Source organism: Triturus cristatus, chromosome 10, assembly GCF_964204655.1.
Source record: "Triturus cristatus chromosome 10, aTriCri1.1, whole genome shotgun sequence".
In the NCBI taxonomy this organism is placed as follows: Eukaryota; Metazoa; Chordata; class Amphibia; order Caudata; family Salamandridae; genus Triturus; species Triturus cristatus.
Genome location: NC_140593.1, coordinates 679,250,044 through 679,269,541, shown reverse-complemented (window position 1 = coordinate 679,269,541; position 19,498 = coordinate 679,250,044). Strand labels below are relative to the sequence as shown.

The 19,498-nt window shown below is 49.1% G+C and overlaps 1 protein-coding gene across 1 annotated transcript in view; it reads left to right on the top strand.

Moving 5' to 3' along the window:
- The window catches only part of LOC146789901 (uncharacterized), a 427,419-nt gene that overhangs the window by 270,739 nt on the left and 137,182 nt on the right, over nt 1-19,498 (top strand). The window contains exon 10 of the mRNA XM_085628175.1: nt 1,416-1,564. Coding sequence (XP_085484301.1) covers nt 1,416-1,564 — 149 coding nt within the window. The remainder of the gene's footprint in view (nt 1-1,415; nt 1,565-19,498) is intronic.

Here is a 19,498-nt window from a genome sequence, read left to right as displayed (position 1 = left end):
AGACTATTTACCTCTGAGGGAATGCTAAAAAAGAAAAACATCTCCCTTAAGACTTTCAGGTGATAGACACATGGGCGATCCACCACGTTTACTTGCAGGATCAAGCTGAGCGGATTAATCTTTTGCCTTGGGATCTGGGTTGGATTAGGCCCCAGATAATTAATGCAAAATGTGCTGCCAGATAGGGGAAAGCTATCACCAAACAGAATCATCTCCATTTTGGTACTGTTCACTAGGAGCCATTTGTAAATTAACTAGCCGGCCACTGAATGTAATTCCTTCTAATGATCTCTTTATCAAGGGGCAGGCGTGTCATCGCCTGTATGCATTTAACAAGAAATAAAAATGAAGCAACCGAGGCTCCCAATGGAGGGATATAATAATAATAATAATCCACATTTGTAAAGTGCGAACAATCACCCGTAAGGGTCTCTAGGTGCTGGGGGCCGTCGGGAAGATTAAGCAAGCTATTGCCCAGAGTCACATGGTGCTGGGCTAATCTGCTGCCGGCGATCAAACCGTGATCCCCAGCTTCCGGAGTCAGTCGCCCTGGCCGTGGCTCCACACCTCTTCTCTTATAAAGGTTGAATAAGAGAGGCATTAACGCTGAAGGGCACTGACAGAGTACTGACCTCATTGCAGCACTCCATCAGAAAAATCAGTGCTTACCCCCACATTGATCTGCAATAGAGACCATTCCGAATGTGATACTACAAGGTGTCAAATGCAGCTAAAGCATCTAACAGTATGAAAGCATCTAAATCTTTATTGGCCATATCAGGTCATCGTGCAGTAGCACAAAAAAATCACAAGACTTGTTTCTTTGACCTTAAAAAAAAACCTGTAAAGTTCCACAAGATGATTTCTCAAACACTGTCTGCTCCTTGATGACAAACTTTAGAATTTTGGCTGGAAAAGGTAAGTTTAAATTGAACTGAAAACCGGTGGTGAGGAAATGGTGAATTGTAAGTTTGAGTTTTTAATAGAGATCTAAATATGGACTCCACTATATTGATTTTCCCTATATGATCAAGGTACGTAGATATGGTATTAAAAAAGTAAATCTATACTTCCCTGTGTGTGCTTACCTTGATGATAAAGAGGAAGTCGATATTGAGAAGTCAGTGTTTGTAGTGGTCAATATTTCTGTCCTCTGTATTGCGACATACACCATTTACTCCTGAGTTTAGAGATAAATTAACAACAGCTAATTCGTAAGATGTTCTTGGTCAAAAAATGTATGAGTTGGTTATGCGGGTAGGGATCCACAGGTAAGCAAGAGATATGACTGCTCTTGAAAGAGCAGTATGACCAAAAACTGTTAAGGGAGCAAAGAGTTTAATTTGGGGGCTCAAAGTGCAAAGCCTGACAAGACAGTCTTCCATACTAAACCATATCTTTATTTTTTGCTTCAGAACCGGACCATTGTCTTTGAGCCGCTGTTCCTGCTGTCATGCAAATCAGACACTAGAATTTGCAGAGTCGGATCCAACCCCTGGTTTGAAGAACATCTGCCCAAAGCAGAGCTTGGCTGTGCTGCTTGACATTTGTCTGCAAAACATTAGTAAGTAGAGCTCAGCAATCACCCGCATTTTCTTACCCACTCCCCAGTTCCATCTTTATCTCCTGCCACCTCCACCATCAACTTGTGCGCTCACTCTTTCTCCCACCTCTTTCCTCCACGTCATCTCTATCTCTTTCTACAGTGCTTGTCTGTACCTTTTGAGTATTCACCCTTATTATCCTTCTTCCCCCTCATATCGTTCTTTTTCTTTCTCCCCTCATCTTTATCAGTATTGCTAGTTTTTCAGTCTAATTTTTCACTACCTTATTTTTCTTTCCTAGCCCTTTCCCCGCCATCTCTCTTCTTCAGCTTTACATTTCTCTCCTGTCCTTTAACTTACAAACCCCTCCCCTTTACACCTTTACTTTCTTATGTATACAAGTTAACTTTGCAGAGTGAAATCTTTTCTAGATTCACCGGCTGTGTATAACTGGAAAATATATAATGCTATTATTTAAGTGCCATGTACAGCTTATGATTTTTCTCTGCTTGAGTTGGGTGTTCATGGGTTTATGCGATTACCCTTTGGAATATTTGCAGTTCCAGACCACAAAACATCACCATTTAAAGCACATTCTTCCCCTAGGACGACTAAGGAATATGGTGAACCTTAATGGCTGTCACAAAATGTACCTGCATTAATTATGCCAGATTAGACGTTGCTTGTTTTTGGTTAATAGGGCACTTACACATTAATAATGACTCGCAGTTCATCTCAGTAGATTAAAGGTTCGTTTTTATTCAAAATGCTGTCCGTATGACTAGCAGCTACGGGATTAAAGCCAGCGTGACTCAAGTCTGTCTTCTTGGACCCCAGTGCAGATGGCAGAAGTCTGTGAGTCTCCAGGTGTAGTCAGTACTTTCTAATGGAGATGGAAGGATAACTAACTAACCATTTGTTACAAAGTAATAATGGGATCATATTAGTGAAGTGTTTAAAAACATTGGATTAAGCCACTGTAAAGATTTTTTTGTGTATGGCTGCCATTGGAAACTGTGACCATGAATCATCAGTTTAGTACTCTGTTATTCACTAAGTGACATGGCTCGAATGAAAAACAAAGCTGTTCACTGCTATAAAAAAATGACCATGGGCAAGATCTTTCCTAAGTCTTACCCCGCTTCGCATCTCTTTGGATGTCAAATGTAAATGTAAATCCTTTGGATCCAAGGGAAATATGGACTGATGCGTGATGCAGTGCACTTACCACACACCCTCGCTCCTGCCTCCTACATGTCAGTATATATCCTCCAGGAATAAAGATGATCTCTACCATCCTTAACAGCTGCTCTTTCTGAGCTGGTCCAGTAGGTTGCATGGTCTCTCTCTCTTAACAAGCAGATAGCGTAGGCCTCAAGGAGAGAGGCAAAGGAAAGCCAGAGGGAGGCAGGCCAGGATGGCAAGACACTAGGTTTCAATAAATATTTTGAAGGCTGGAGGAGCTAATCGGGAGGCAGTGTTGGATGGAAGGATCCTAGTTATGTTTTGTAATGTATATGAGAATGGGGTGACTTCTTATGACTTCTCTTCCTCTGCATGGCTTACATGGAGTTGCTCATGGGGGTGGGTATACACACCATGAAAATGGTTGATGGCTAAGTAAAAATAAAGGTGAGAAATGCAGTATAAAGTCTTATCTAAATGCATTCACCTGTCTGAGTTAGCTCAGATCATCCTCAAATTAGCCATTGCAAGAAACATTCATGTGGTGGCAAACCACATTTCAGGGGTAGAAAGCACACGTGCAAATGAGCTAAGCAAGCAAACAAGCAGTTATCACAAGTGTGTGGTAAAACAGCCCACAGAAGATGCAATATTCTATTACTGGGGAACACAGCAGTTATACCTATTTGCAATAGCAGAAAATGCAGATGTTAGTCTTTGCTACTCAAGCACCACCATTCCCAGTCTCTCAGACATGAACTCTCAATAAGCCAGTATGGGAAATTTTGTGTACACTTTCTCCAAGTGGCACTAATTCCAATAATCTTGGAGGAGTTTTGGGCATCCAACATGACTTTTAATCCTGATAGCTCCTAGGTGGCTGTCAATCAATCAGTCAAAGATTTGTAAAGCACGGCAAATCAACCATGAGGGTCTTGAGGCACTGGGGTTGCTAGCTGCTTCGTGGTGATCTGTTCTTTCAAGCGGCCAAGTCCTGAGTCCTTTCCTGAATTGCTGGAGCGATGAGGCGGTCCTGAGGTGCAGTGGAGGGTTGTTTCAAGCTTTGGTGTGAAAAGGAACATCCTCTGCTGTTACCCTGGTGGATTCTGGGGGGTGTCTGAGAGAAAGAGGGAGGAGTTTGGTCAGTTGGTGGATGGTCATGCATTTGTTGATGTATGCTGGTCCATCGTTGTGCAGGGCTTTGTATGCATAGGTTAAGATCTTGAACTGGCATCACTTCTGGATCAGTAGCCGTTGTTCTGGGTGTGGTCTTTCGGGTGGGGAATGGTCAAAGTTCAGCTGGCCACCATGCGTTGTTCCATGGCGAGGTGGTGTTCCCAAAGATTAGTACTTCCATCTTGTCCTTCTTGATCTTGAGACAGTTGTACTTCATCCATTTGGCAACATTCATCATGCATCTGTGGAATTTGGCTCTGGTGGTTGTGTGATCCGCTGATAATGAGAAGACGAGATGGATGTCATTGGCATAGGAGGTGATGTTAAGTCTGTGCGGTCTGAGGTTGTTGGCCAGGGGGGTCATGTGCATTTTGAAGAGGGTGGGGCTGAGGGACGATCCTTGGGGAACTGCGCATATGATCTTCTTGGCTTGAGGTGAACAGTGGGAGACGGATACTCTGGGTTCTTCCATTCAGGTATGAATTAATCCATTCCCCCGAAATCCGATGTGGTGGAGTCTGTTGATCAATATGTGACAGGAGACATTGTCGCAGGTGGCTGACCAGTCCAGGAGGATGGGGGCTGCTGTTTCGCCTTGGTCCAGAAGGGCTCTGATGTCATCAGTGGCTATGATCAGAGCTGTCTTGGTGCTTTGTTTGGCTTGGAATCCGGATTGAGAGGGGTCCAGGAGGTTGTTGTGTTGCAGGTGTTCTCCCTTGGTCCTATCACCTGGCAATAGTGGTCACAGCGAGTATGTGTCAAAATTCCAATACACAAGCACACCCTCATGATGCAGGTAGGAAGTGTTTCATCCAAACACAGGAGAACTACATCTGATTACTTTTTCCCCGAAATATCCGAATTAAGCCACCTACTGCTACCAAAATCAGCACTTCTCATTAAAGAGGCACGTAGGTCATCCACTAGGAAGTGTTGTACTCTAGAATGAATTCATAATATAATGCCAAACAAGTAAGGTTCATGAATGCATGTATGGTGGCACAGTCATAGTTAAGTGCCACACTAATCTGACTGACTGTTCTGTGACTGAGTGTATGAAGCGCGCGTACACCGAACGGTTTCATGGCGCTATAGAGGGAACTAGGGGGTGAAATACAGATAGGCAGTGTGTTAGTTGTATGCTTGTTTAAATAACTATGTTTTAAATGATTTCCTAAATTCTGAGTAGCAAGATGCTGACTTAATTTGGTTGGATGAGCGGCAATATATGAAAAATAAACATTTAAACACATATGAATATGTAAAAGATGGACAATTACAAATAAATGAATTTTGGGATGTCTTTTATTCTCTGTTGGGCTTCACAAGGTGTAAACAGCCAACGCGTTTTGCCCAAACATGGACTTCTTCAGGGCTGTAATGGCATAGAACATAAAAACACTTTATAAACAGAGATATGTAACCAAGAAGACACTTCTTTTCATATTATCAGAAAATCGAAAAAAGAAGGGTTATGTCCAAAGGCAGAGACCGAGCGAGCAAAGAGTGCACGAAGTGAGAGGAATAAAAAAAGCTTACAATAAATGTATTGGATATGTGGAGTACCGCCATTTTCGTAGTGTTTGAGTCTTTGGTGATTCTATATTTGAATCCACTATAGCTGTTTGTTAGCTTAGGTTTTCATTGTTTTTGTGATGTTTAGGAGTCATCTCTTATTGTCCTTCTTAGATAAAACGTGCTACCGGATTCGCCTTTTCTCATATATTTTACTGGTAAGCCAGCTTTTCCAGCTCTAGCATGACCACACATTTATTTTCACTAGGGCAGATGGTAATCTTACGCCTAGTATTCCTTAAAGTTTTAGTTTAAAGATTCTTTTAAGCTTTGTCTAGGGAGCACAGTAGCATCATATTAATGCTCAGCTCATGCTTTTATGAGCACTAATTTTGACATTTTCCCCCACTATCCTTTTAACCCTCCCTCTTTTTATTCCTCTTCCTTTTTTTGAGGTTCATGTGAGCAGAGCATAGTGAGCGTTTAGGGGTGTACTTCTGGATTCTGGAGTTGATGAAGATGGGGCTTTTGCTGTAGAATGATGCAGCCAACTTTGAAGGTTGTTCTTTGCTTTACAGCCAGTGGAGGTCCATCATCAGGGGGGGTGATGTGACAACGTTTGGGTTGATTAAAAATTAGACGGGCTGCCTGGTTGTGGACAATTACAACCTTTTGATGAGGCCCAACTTGAGTGCCCAGAGTGTTTCAGTCCAGTATTCAAGCGTAATTTTTGTGATAATAACTCCAGTTTTTTCAGCGTTTCATTTCAGGTGATTGCTGTTCATCCAGTCACGGATGAATAGCAATTCATTGTGGATTGAAAGTGCTCTTTAGATTTTGGGGGATTACCTAGTTTGAAGTGTTAGTTAGTGTTTTTGAATGTGTGAACTAGGAGGCGAATGTATAGGTCAAAGAGCTAGGGGGTAGAGAAGATCCCTTTGGAGATTCCGCAGTCTAGATGGACTTGAGATCAGGCAAACAGACTGGGAAGGGTCTCTTAGAAAGGAGGTGATAAAGTGAACTGTCAGGCCCCTCAGCCCTGTGGCCTCGACATGGTCTGCCAAGAGGTTGTGGTCCGTTTCAAAGGCCGCCAACCAGTTAAGGAACACCAGTGCACTATACACAACATGCAGCAGAGGATGACTACTTCAGTGGAATGGGCAGAGCGGAAGCCGGCTTGACATGGGTCCAGAAATTCAGATTACTCAATAAAGGCACCAAGATTGCGTGCCACATGCAACTTTAGTACCAATGAAATGACTCTTTAGGAGAACACTTGTTAGCTATTGCAGCTTACATTAGAGGATAACATGCAAAGCAGATGTTTTCTATCCCACTCATTAAAAGATTTATGGAGGAAGCTAAAATTCTCATCCCTTCAGGTACAGTTCCAGTTCATAATGGAACTTTAATTTAGTGGTATCAGGACTAACTATCGAAACGCCCATTTGAATTCATTCAGAGGGGGCGTGGCCAAGATGGCGGCGAGATAAGACGCGAGTCTCTATCCCTCCGGCCCCATCGTTATTTAGCTTTGGCTTATCTCCCCCTTTGGTGCCCATGGGGCCCATCCGCGCTTACCGGTGGGTCCCTTGCAGACCGGGGGTGGTTCCAGTCCTGGTGGCGGTGATTTGCCTGTGCAGCGGTGCTGGAATCGGCTCCTGTGTGGCGACTCCCTCCCGGCCCCGGTATTGCTGCGGCCCGGTGGGAAGCCGGCGGTGGGCTGTACATTCACCGGAGGTGACAGCGGAACGCGCCGCTAACTGTTGAAGTGGCGCGTGGAGTGGAGGCTGTGCCGGGCAGCGTTTGATGAGCTGCCGCCTGGAGTGAGGGGCGGCTGGTGCTTCCCTGGATGCCGTTTGCTGAGCGGCGGTCCGGGAGCTCCCGAGGCGGCAAGATGGCGGTTTGAGGCTGAGTGGCGAGACGGGCCTTGAAGCTTTTCACGGCGCTGCGGCCTGTCTCGCGGGATCTGCGCACTGTGAGGAGGGGCGGGCCTTGGCAGACATCGGTCCGCGCGTCGGCGGACGGGGCTGCGCTGCACGAGAGGACCAGCGGTGGTGCAGCGCCGAGTGGGGCCTAGTGGTGAGGCCTGCTGTGTGTACCTGCCGATTTTGGCGCAAAGCACCATGGCTGCGGAGCTACGAGCGGAGGCCCGGCCTGTTGGCAGTCTGCAGGGCGTCCTGGCCAGGAACTTGGCGGCCTGTTCTGTGGAGGCCTGCTAATACCGCCCTGCTCGTTGCGGTTATAGTAACGGCGGGCCCCCCCGGTGCTGGTGCTGCCAGGGGGTAGAATGTTGGCCCCCTGTGGTGGACGGCGGCCCTGCGGAGCAGACACAGTGAGGAGGGCCTGGTGCTGGCGCTTGAGGGCATCGGTCCGCGCATCGGCGGACGGCGTCAGGCTTGATCTGAGGGCCCGTGGCAGTGAGGGGCGGCGCGAGGTCTAACGGCGGAGTCTGGCGGGTGATGGCGGAGGAGTGGCTGCTGTGTTGCTGGGCCCAGTGATGGTGTGGAGGCAAGCATCGGACTATTTTGTGGACTGAACTCTGGACCTCCCAGACAAGGCCGGTAGGATTTGCTTGGTGGGAGCTGGGTTCCGTGGCCCTGTATGCTGCAGCGGGAGGGGGGGCGAGCTCCTATGTGGCTGGGACTGCCCTGAGGGTCACGGTGTTGGCGCCTATCAGGACTGCAACAGCGTTGCTGCGTCTCCCCAATGCCTTTGTGCTAGCCGCTGGACTGGGGTGCTTGGGAATCAGCCCCCCGGGGCTGATTCCAGCTGGGTCGGCCTGGTTTTGTAGGCCTTCGCGGGTCTTGGCCTTAACAGCCCTGTGAGGTGCGTTGGAGAGTGGGGGCGCCTTGCTTGGCCAGTGCGCGCATCTCCAGCTACTGGGGATCGACGCCGCGAGAGGTGCGGTGGTCTCGCTGCCCTGGAGGAGTCATCGTATCGGCGCTCCATTCTGGTTGTCCGGTGCGGGCGCTGCTGGGAGTCCAGGTGCTTGGCAATAGCGGGGTGGCTGGTGTGGCAGTTGAGGCGCAAACAGGAGGTGCGATGGCGGCGGCTCGAGGGCGGAGGGAGAAGTCGTTAAAGGACCCTTCACAAAAGCTGGTAGGCGCGTCGGCTTTAGCGCCCACAGTCGGGGCTGCAGCGGTGGATGAGGAGGATGCGCCCGCGACTAAGGCCTTTATGCTGGAACTGTTCTCTGCGATTAAGGAGGACATCCAGGAACTGTGGTCGACGCTCTCCGTTGATTTGCGAGAGGTATGGCGAGACGTTGATGACCTTGGGGAGCGAGTTGGGACGCTGGAGGAGCACGATCTTAGCAGGGAGGATGATCTGCACCAGCTCCAGCAGGAAATGTTGCGTCTGCGAGACCAGAATGGGGAGCCACAGGCGCAGGTGGAAGATTTGGAGAACCGTTCCCGGCGTAACATTCGGATTCGGGCGGTTCCATGGAAGGGTGAGGGGGATGATCTAAGGGCCTACGTTCGAGCACTGTTTCTGCAGATTCTCGGGGAATAGGAGTCAACGGAGATGCAACTAGATCGGGTGCATCGAGTGGGCCTCCCGCGGGGGGCTAACGCTCCCCCTCCCAATATCCTGGTTTGCGTGCATAACTTCCAGTTGAAGGAGCGCATACTGCGTAGGGCGCGTGATCTCGCGCCTCAAACTGGCTAAGTCCCCCGGTCCGGATGGCTTTACGGCCTTGTTCTATAAGACGTTCTGTAGGGAGCTGGCTCCTTTGTTGGCAAGGCTTTTTAACTCTTTTCTCACTTCGGGTGCGGTGACGCCCTCCATGTCTGAGGCGGCCATCTCAGTGATTCTTAAGCCTGGCAAGGACCCAGCGGAATGTGGATCGTACAGGCCGATCTCCCTCCTGAATATTGACGCGAAACTCTTTGCAGGGGTTTTGGCCACCTTATGGATGATATTATAGACCCAGACCAACCTGGTTTCATTCCGACGCGCCGGGGGGGGAAAATTCGAAGCGCATTCTGCATCTTATGGATCTTGTCCACCGGTCACGCGTGTAGGCCTTCCTATTATCGGTTGATGCGGAGAAGGCCTTTGACCGTGTGGACTGGGAGTACCTTTTCGCTGTTCTGCGCAGCTTCGGGTTCGGTGATAACTTTGTTTGGTGGGTCCATTGCCTCTATGCCTCTCCCACAGCGGCGGTGAGAGTGAATGGGTGTAAGTCAGCGCCGTTTCCCATTCCCGTGGCACGAGGCAAGGCTGTCCCTTATCCCCACTCTTGTTTGCGCTCTACATGAAGCCTTTTGCCCAGCGCATTCCATCCAACCCTGACATTGTAGGTCTTAAATTTGGAGCGGACTCGCACAAAATCACCATGTACGCCGATGACGTCATTCTTTTGCTTACACAGCCCCGGACCACGCTTCGGTACTTGACCGCGGAGTTAACTGCCTTTGCGGGGTTCAAAGTCAACTTTACAAAGTCGCATATTCTGAACCTTTCTGTACCAGAGGCTGAGGTTTTGGACCTGCAGCAGGATTTTCCTTTTCGGTGGTCGCACTCGGATATTCTGTACCTGGGTGTTCGCCTGGCGGCGTCTACAACTAAAACGGCCGCTCTTAACTATGCCTTGCTAATGGAGCAGACAGCCAAGACGTTGAGGGCGTGAACGCGGCTCAAGTTGTCATGGTACGGACGGCTGCCGGCGGTTAAGATGACGGTGCTTCCTCGCATTTTATATATCTTTCAGCTGATCCCCTTGAGTCCCCCGCCGGGTGTGCTCCGGAGGCCGCAGGGCCTTCTGAATAGGTTTGTGTGGGACAATAAGAAGCCGCGGCTTGGCTTAGCACTCTTTTTATTTTTATTTTTTTATTTTTTTTTTGAAAAACCTTTATTAGCATTTCAACAAATAACAAGTATGGGCCTACAACCCCCCGGGGCCGGCCGCTAAGCAGTCAAAGCAACAGAGATCCAATGTTGACACAGGCAGAACCTCGGTGAGCAGAATCTCCATGCTAATATATTCTCGGCCAGTGAATGGCGCAAGTAGGACACCAGGATTAAGAAGGCTTTCATTTTATAATAGGGAAAGACGAAAGGATCAGGTGCCAAACAATTTCCCAGCAGCGAAAAATGGCAGGCAGAATAACAAACGTAAACAATAAACGGCAATCTATCAAGTCAATGGCGCTAAAACAGGAAGTGCAGGATGTAGAGAAGTATCATGACCAGTTGCGCCTGCAGTCCCATGCCCTAAAGCCCAGAAAACACCCCGGAAATTGTGGCACACATGAAAAAGCAGTGATTCACAACAAAGGAGTTGTACCACGCTGATCCCAGAAAAGAAAAACAAAGAAGAATCAGAGAAGAAAAAGGAGGCCATGGAAAAAAAGGGTAAAGACTAAAGAATCCCCTTCCCCAACCCCCCACCCTGCACCTCTGCAGATGAGTACAGCCCCCCCCCCCCCCCCCCCCCCCCCCCCCCCCAGCAGTGTGCCTGTCGCCCTGGAACCAGACCCGAAATATAGAAGAACAGAGAAAAGGGAGTAAGAAAAGAACCCCACCAGACGGGGGGGTAGAGAGAGTATTAATAAACTGGAGGAGGGCCTTCAAAACATGCCCCCGGCTTCTCCCTCCCGTACGGTAAGTTTTCCCCAAGGCAAACAGTAAGCAGCACAAAATCGACCAAGTCAAAGAAAGATGGGGAGCATTATGCACCAATTATACTAATAGCTATGCCATGAGAGCACGCAACCCCTGAGCCCGCCCGTCTACTAGATGACCACCCCTGATGGATCAGCCTTATCCTTGACCACTCTTTGCAAATCTGCCCATGCATACCCCTCGACCCAGCGCCATGTCCAATGTTACAAGGTAAAGGAGTGTCCAAAAACGACCGGGAAGCGACGCACACAGGTGGGGTGGAAGTCTCTGAGTACCAACACAGTCCGCATCATGGAGGGACGTCTTTCCCAGTGTTGCCCCAGGATCTGCACTGCACACCAGGTCCAGGAAGGCGGAATCAGCCAAAGTAGACAACTGTTGCTTGAATTTTCCCTGGGTCGCCGGAGGCCGTGCACGGGACGAGGCCACCACCTCCCACTCAGGTCCAATACCTCCGGAACAGATCAGACCCACAGCCAGCCGATCACACGGAAGCATACTGTCCGGAGTTTCCAGTTGTTCACTAATCTCAGGGGTGGCCGCGACATTGTCCTCCTGTGTGCAGTGTGGGAAGTCCCTGTGTACCTGAGGACAGGCAGGCCGCAACTGTCCCGACGCTGATGCCACACCATCGAGCTTACTCCCCAAGACCCCGATGCCATGAACCAAGGTGGAATGAAGGGCACCGAGAGCCTCGAGGAGGTCGCCGTACCCCAGCACAGCTCTCTGCGATCGCTCCGCCACACTCCCAAAAGTCACACACTCCCAATCCTGCTGTGACCCGGTGGACAGGATGGTAGGCTTCATCATAACAAGATGGCCGCCGGGTAGGCCCGACCCGTATTGGGACCGGGACCCAGGGACAAGCGCCTCAAGGTCCACGTCGCTGGAAACAGGGTTCCGGGGGCAGGCAAAAATTATCCGTTGTGTGGTCACGGGCAACAGTCGTCCCCACCACGGACCAGCGCCCTCGAAAGTCCGGGAGCAGCCCGCAAGAATCAGGGCGAGTTACGGGCGGCGTCCGGGCAGCTCACCGTCAAAGGCAGGGGCAATCACCGGAGAATCTCAGAATTGCCACCCTGGGCATGCACTCGGTCCGCTACGCTTAGCGGTAGGAACGACCACGGCGAAATGTAGGCCGAGGTGTGCACCGCTCCGGTGGTCCGACTCCACCCAGTCACCACAGGCCGCTGTTGTTGAACTGCCACCCGGCCAAGGCGTCCACTCGAGGTCCTGGCTCCAGGGCTGCACGGGCCGCAAATTTCAAAGGCACATTTCTCCGGCGGTACCGCCGCCAGAAACTTCGGAGTCACACGGTCGGTTGCCACTCTCATTCACAAATACGAGCGCGTAGCGCAGGCTGAGGATCTCATGCAGGATATCCGTGCGGGATGCGGAGGTTCACGGAGCCGGGAGTCTACGCTGCCGTCCCGGTCACCATCTTGGCTCCTCCCTGGCTTAGCACTCTTATCTTCACCTAGGGCGCAGGACGGGCTGGGCTTCCCGTTAGTGAGTGTGTACTACCAGGTGGCGTGCCTCCGCTACATTGTCGAGTGGAACTGTCCTCTTTCCAGTAAGCACTGGAATTTTATGGACCAAGCAGTAGCCGGATGCAATATATGGCGCGAGTTGTGGCTCCCGCGCAGGCATAGGGCATGGGGGCTGTACTCCTCGCCGATTACCTCCCCAACCCTCCGAGTTTGGGATCGCCTTGCGGGCCCGAGGGGCTGGACCACCTTTCCCTCCCCGATGTCCCCCATCGTGGATAATCCTGATTTTCGGCCGGGGTGTGCGTCCCCGATTTTTCAGCGTTGGAGAGAGGAGGGCTGTAAACGCGTGGGTTCCCTTTTTGACTGGGAGGGCGTGATTCCCTTTCCTCAGCTGCGTGAATATTTTGGTCTGCCAGCGTCCGACGCCTTCCATTACGCGCAGGTTGCGCATTGGGTTACGCGTGCGGAGAACTTGGCTCTTATGTCTCGCCCCTTACGGCCTTTGAGAAGTGGTTGGTGTGTAAGAAAGGGGACCGTAAGCTTATATCTGAACTCTATTCCATGATTACCTTGCAATCGCCGGCGCGTCGCACGAGGGCACAACTCGGGTGTGAATTGGAGCTGGGGAGGCCCTTAACGCAGAAGGAGTGGGAGCACATTTTTTATCGAGCGCACCATACGGCTGCTAATGTGGCAGGGGCGGAATCTGCTTACAAGGTGGTTACCTATTGGTTTCATACCCCAGCACGCATTCAGGCTTGGGATAGCTCCAGGTCGGACCGCTGTTGGTGAGGGTGCGGCTTGCCTGGCACACTGGTTCATTTACTTTGGCACTGCCCGAAGCTCGTGCGTTATTGGACTGCCATCCTCGATGATATAGATGCGGCCTTTCGGATTACCTTACCGCGCGCTCCTGAGTGCGCGCTGTTAGGTCTTCCCCATCCTAGGTTTTTCCCGCTGAGGTCGCTGAGGGGTAAACAGATTGCCATGGCATTATTGGCAGCGCGACAGGTGCTTCTTGCTCATTGGGGGTCTTTGGTAGTTCCTGACCCCCGTGATTGGATTCTGCGCCTATGGCAGCAGCTGGCTATGGAGCGCTTGTCGCTGGGGGCCGAGGGGAAAGGTGGGGAATTTGCCAAACTGTGGGCGCTGTTTTTGCAGATTCTCACCAGAGACATGCGGGAGGTTACTTGCCCGAAATATCTGCAGATCCTGCAGCTTATTCCTTTAGATCCATCTGGAATAGCTATTGTGGGTATGGTTCGTTGAGGGTCCATTGCCTGGGAGCTGTAGAGGGTCAGAGGTGGTTGGGCTTGAACTGATGCGGAGAGGGGATGGGTAGGGGGGAGGGGGATTGGGGTTCTTTTTCCCTTTTCGTTTTTCCCTTTTATTGTTACTGAGTTTTCTCTTTTACAACCAAAAGTGGTTCTTTGCTAGAGGCCACTGTGACTCGCATTAGCTTACATGAAATGCGGGGTCCTCCTCCGGGATGTAGACCTTTACGCTGTGTCACCTTCATGACTTTGCGCTCTGCCGGCGGTCTGATGTTGGCAGATAAGCTGTGTTCATGTGACTTTGCAACCACACAATAAAAACTTGTATTCTAAATTCATTCAGAAAGGCTCCCTCAAATATCCCACACTAAAGACAAAAGTATGTTGTGGTGATTACATCATTAAGGAGAGTGAGTGAACTGCAGGCACTCACAGTGCAAGATTCATACAGGACCATTTACAAAAATAAGGTGGTAATGAGAACACATAATAGATTCCTGTCAAAAGCAGTGTCACCGTTCCACATCAGTCAAGCCGCAACACTGCTGCATTGCTTTCAGAAACCATCCATTGCAGCAGAGCAAGCAGTGCATACCCTAGATGTAGGGTGGCTGGTCATGTATTATATGCAAGAAACACCCCGCATTAGAAGGCCAAGCTGTAGTTTTGTTTTTTTAGGGCCTTCACCTCATGCTGAGGGCACAGCAGTCACAGAAAACATAGTTGCAGATGGATAGCGCAAACTATCAAGCAATGCTATCTATAAGCTAACAAGACAATATAATTTAAGCCTGGGCACATTCCGTCAGAAAGAAAGGGGGCACACTAGCATTCACTGCCAACATCTCATTGCATAACATCTGTAGAACAGCCACACTGTCCTCCGAATACACTTCCCACAGTGCACAATTTAGTATGTTGAGTTTTTGCTTACTACAATGTCTGCTTCCTGGCATCTTTAGTGTCCATCTGGTGCTGTGAGTTTGAGAGAAGGTAGGGAAACCTACACGTTTCTGACACTTGACACCCTGGGTAGTCCAGAGAGGTATGACTTGCATTGATCCACCAAGGTTTTCCTACCCAGAATCCCCTGGAAACCTCAAATTTAGCTAAGAAAAAAGAAAAATCACGTTTCTCAAATTTCTGTGTGGGAAAGTTGTGGGATCATTGCACGGCACATATTTCCTACCACTCACCGTTCCCCCTCAGTCTTCCAATAAAAATGATACCTTACTTGTGTGGATGGGCCAGGTGTGTATGACATGGAAGGGCCAAAAACATATGGAGATTGAGGGGGGCCCAAAGCGGGTCCAAAAGGGCAGTTTGTTTATACGTTTTTAGGCTGATGCTACCCACACAAGAGACGTATCATTTTTCTCGGGGAACCAATGGGAATGCTGGGTGGTAGGAAATGTGTGCTTGTGCAGTGATCCTATAGCTTATCCACACAGAAATGTGAGGAAAATGTGACTTTTTAGGTAAATTTGAGGTTTGCAGGGGATTCTGGGTAAGAAAATACTGGGGGATCCATGCAAACCACACTCCAGCTAAGAGTCAGTACATGCACACCACCAGCCAAGCACCATCCATGCCCACTGCCAGCCAAGCACCATCCACACACATCAGCAGCCAATTGCCATCCACGTACAACGTGAGCCAAATGTCATCCACTCACACAGTCAGCCAAGCACTATCCACACACTCTGCCAGCCAAGCGCCATCTCCACACTCTGCCAGCCAAGCAGGGCGGACTGGGAACAGCAACCAGCCCTGGCAGATTGCTGCTCGACCAGCCTTGGGAGGGTGTGCTAGTAAAAAGCACCGCTACCGCTTTTCTTACTGGGGGCCGATATTGCAGCACTGCTGCAAAACCGGCCCCCAGTGACAAAACTGGCCCCCACGGCCAGAAAAACGGCCCACCAAGGAAACATACGGTGCTCGCTATAGCCAGTCCACCCCTGCAGCCAAGCACCATCCATGTACACTGCCAGTCAAGCGCCACTCCACGCACGCCACCAGGCAACCACTAATCTACACACACCATCATCAAGCGTGAGTCCACTTACACCATAAGCCAGGTCCACACACCGCCAGCAAAATGCCAGCCAAAGGTCAGTACACGCAGACTGTCAGCCAAACTCCAGTTTACACACACAAGCTCTCCCTGCTTTCTAGTTGTTTTCTGCCCCCGCTTGGATGCAGATGAGACTAAAAATATCCCCCTGGGGAGCAGATCGGGGGCTGTTGCCCCCCTCTGCCTCCCAGGGGAGGCAGAAAGGCTGTGGCAATTTTTTGGGGTGGTTGGGGGCATTGGCATGCCCATTTTGGCAGCCCCCACTCCTATACACACAAAAAAAATGCCTGGTGCCTAGTGGGCATTGGGCCCCCGCTCCCCCGGGGGGCAGATCGGGTGTTATTGCCCCCATCTGCCTATTGGCTCATTTCAGTTTCGGTTTCCCTTAAATGACGTCAGCGTGACGGGCACGCTGATCGTAATTTCAGGGAAACCAACTAAACAGGCATGTGAGCTAGGAAACCTCTTCCCCAGCTCCCGAGACTGTTTAGGGGGAAAGGGAATACCTCTGGTGCCCGCACCAGAGGGATTCCCTGTGCCATGGCGTCGGACGTGCGGGAGCCGTCCGATGCACATGAGCACTTTTGTGTCGGACGGCTCCCGGTGCGTCTGCATGGAAGGGGTTAAGGCTCCACAAATTGTTTGTATACAGGAAACGTGGGCGTCCCATTTTACAGATTTGAATGGTTTTGTGTCTTTTAACACAGCTGCAACCCCCTCTAAGATTAAATGTGCTAATCGGAGTTTGGCTACGTTTGTCTGCATTAGTCTCGCCCCACAAGTAGAGAAGTTTTTAACCTTCCCCTTTTATCAATTTAGTCTGTTTTACTTAAGTAACGATTTGAACGTTATAGTTATAAATTTCTATAACAATGTTTTCGACCAAACCAGGGCAGATGTGGTTAAAAGCCTAGACACAGACCTAAGCGATTTTTATTGAGCGGTCCCGCAAGGACTCCTACCTAATCTGAGCTGGAAATTTTAATATTACTGTTCATCCTATTATCTCGAAATCGGTCTGTGGATATAGGGATGTGTATGGGATCCCTTTGGCCCACTTAAGGCACAGTACATATGGGTTAGCGCTTAATGATCTGCTAATGAAACCTAACCCAAAACTATTTTAACACTGCAGTTCCAGAAGCCTCCCACAGTTACCTACGTTCACAGGAAGAGGTTCTAGCAGCAATATCGATCAGTTTCTTACATCAGATAGTGACAGATTCACCATTCGGGACATACGAGTAGTACTAATTGTATGAGTGACCATAACCGCGTGATTCTAACCCTGAAACACAATCTACTTAAAAGCCCCAATACAGGGAACATTGACAACATCACTCCAAAAGGCATGAACGGGGTCTTAATAAAATGAGCTGGTGTCGATCCCGACAGCTTTTAAATTTTTTTTTGCAGTTTTATAAAGCGTGAACTCGACCCAAAGGTATCGGAGCACTTTACATGCGCACCAGTTGCATTACAGGTGGACACAGTCATTTTTTTAGGCACGGGAGATTGAGTGATTTGCCCAAAATCACAGGATGTTTGAGCGTCCCACCTGACTCGAACCTGATCTCCAGCTTCAAAGTATGCCGCTCTAACCATTACGCCACATCCTCTCCCTTAAAGAACTACTGGTAGGAACTTTGTCTCACTTTTTTGGAGGGTTTAAGCCCCTTAACAAATCATGTCAAAACTCTGGAGACTCATACTCCTATATCAAATTCCATTAATCAGCTCTTGACGGTGAGTCCAAAGTGGCATGAAAAAGGGGCTGGTTTAATTCCCAATATTCCAGGGCACACAGATACCTGATAAACATCTTAAACCAACACCCCAGGGATGCCCAAGCAGTTCAGGAATCAAGATCGATATATCATTAATCCATAGCACAAATATAGAAAGAGTTACAAGGGGATGCATGGGCAAATCTTATACAGGCTGCCGAAACTAAAGACAGCACCCTGTTCGGAGGACGGTAAATGCTCCACTGTTTACTAAGGGAACAGGCCAGGTTTTGAAGTCCTGAATCACTGCCGCACTCTGGGTAGAGCTTTTTGGTTCGATATTCTCAGTCCCTTACCAACAAGAGGGAGTCTCTAATCCCCAAGTAGCGGAATGTCCAATGGAAATGGTCTTTACTCTTAAAGAGGCGGAGAGTGTGATAAATAAAAGCCCCAAGGGGAAGGCTTCTGGCCCTGATGGAGTCCCAATGACATCTGTAACTCAGAACTAGAAATACGGGCCACGCTTTCTGCAGAGATTCTCCATGCAACAGTTGCAGGCTATGTACCCCCATCTTGCTGCACCTCTTTTATCATACCCATCTTTAAGAAGGGCTCAAGAAATTATCCTAAATGTTATCACCCAATCTCCTTACTTGACTCTTCTGCCAAATTGTTGGGGAGAGTCTTGCTAGAAAGAAGAGAACAGTAGGTGGAAGATAATGAAATTCCATCTAATGTCCAATATGACTTTAGGAAAGGTCTGGGGACGGTTGAGCAGCCGCTCAACCTGAACCTTCTGATAGGGGAAGTGCATATTGTCTAAACAAGGGTCACTGCACAACTGCTTCATTGACTTCCGTAGTGCTTATGATTTGGCCAATGATTTCAGATTGTGGGAGTGTATGGACAAAATGGGGACACGCCCAAGGCGATCATCTCGCTCTTGACTCACATGCATCGTAACTTGACAGCCAAGGTCCGCCGCATTGGATCAAAGGGAGAATTATCTCCATCCTTTGGGATAGAGAGGGGGTTAGGAAGGGGTACGTATTGGAAGTAAAAGAAACGCTCCAGGTGGCTGGTGCGGACACCCCTAAGATTGGGAGTCGACAGATACCGATACTGTTGTATGCCGCTGATGCAGCTGTATTGGCTCTTACCCCAAAAGGTTTGCAGGCCTTAACTCTTATTCTGATTTTATGGAAGGGAGATGCATGAAACGTAATACAGCCAAAACATACACAATGAGCTGTGGACATGCAGGGAGAAACCTAATGCGTTTTATATAAATGGGAGGAAGTTACAGAGCACAAAAATGTTTAGTTACTTGGGGATCCACAGTTCCGCTTAATTGGATTGGAAATTGACTTAGGGAAACCTGTGCATCCAATATGATTAGAAACAATTAAGGTCTTGCCACTAAGCTAGGCACTAAACCAATTGTGGAATTGCTAACCTTCTACAAAGCTACAACTATTTCTTCCTTGGCACATGGCGCAGGGATCTGGGGTATGGGAGATAACGGTATTTTGCAAAGGCAAAAGCATAGTTTTTTTAAGAGACTGTTAGCTGTACCCCACTCAACCCCAGATTTGAATGCCTTAATTGTGAATTGGGAGCTGACTTCTTATCAGACACCTTAGAAAGCAAAACCGCTTGCATGGGCCTAGACCAGGTTAAAAAAATCTACTGGCTATGGCTCATAAAACAGCAGTTATTGTGTTTGGGACAGAGAGAGCGGGATCTCTATGGTTACCTGGAGGATATTTTGCTTACATCAAAAGGGATCTAAAGGAGACCGAATTTAAGGTTTGCCATGAGAAAAGGGCCCAGTTAGACCCCCATAAAGTATGAGTGGGTTGTGATATTGCTCTGAATAATC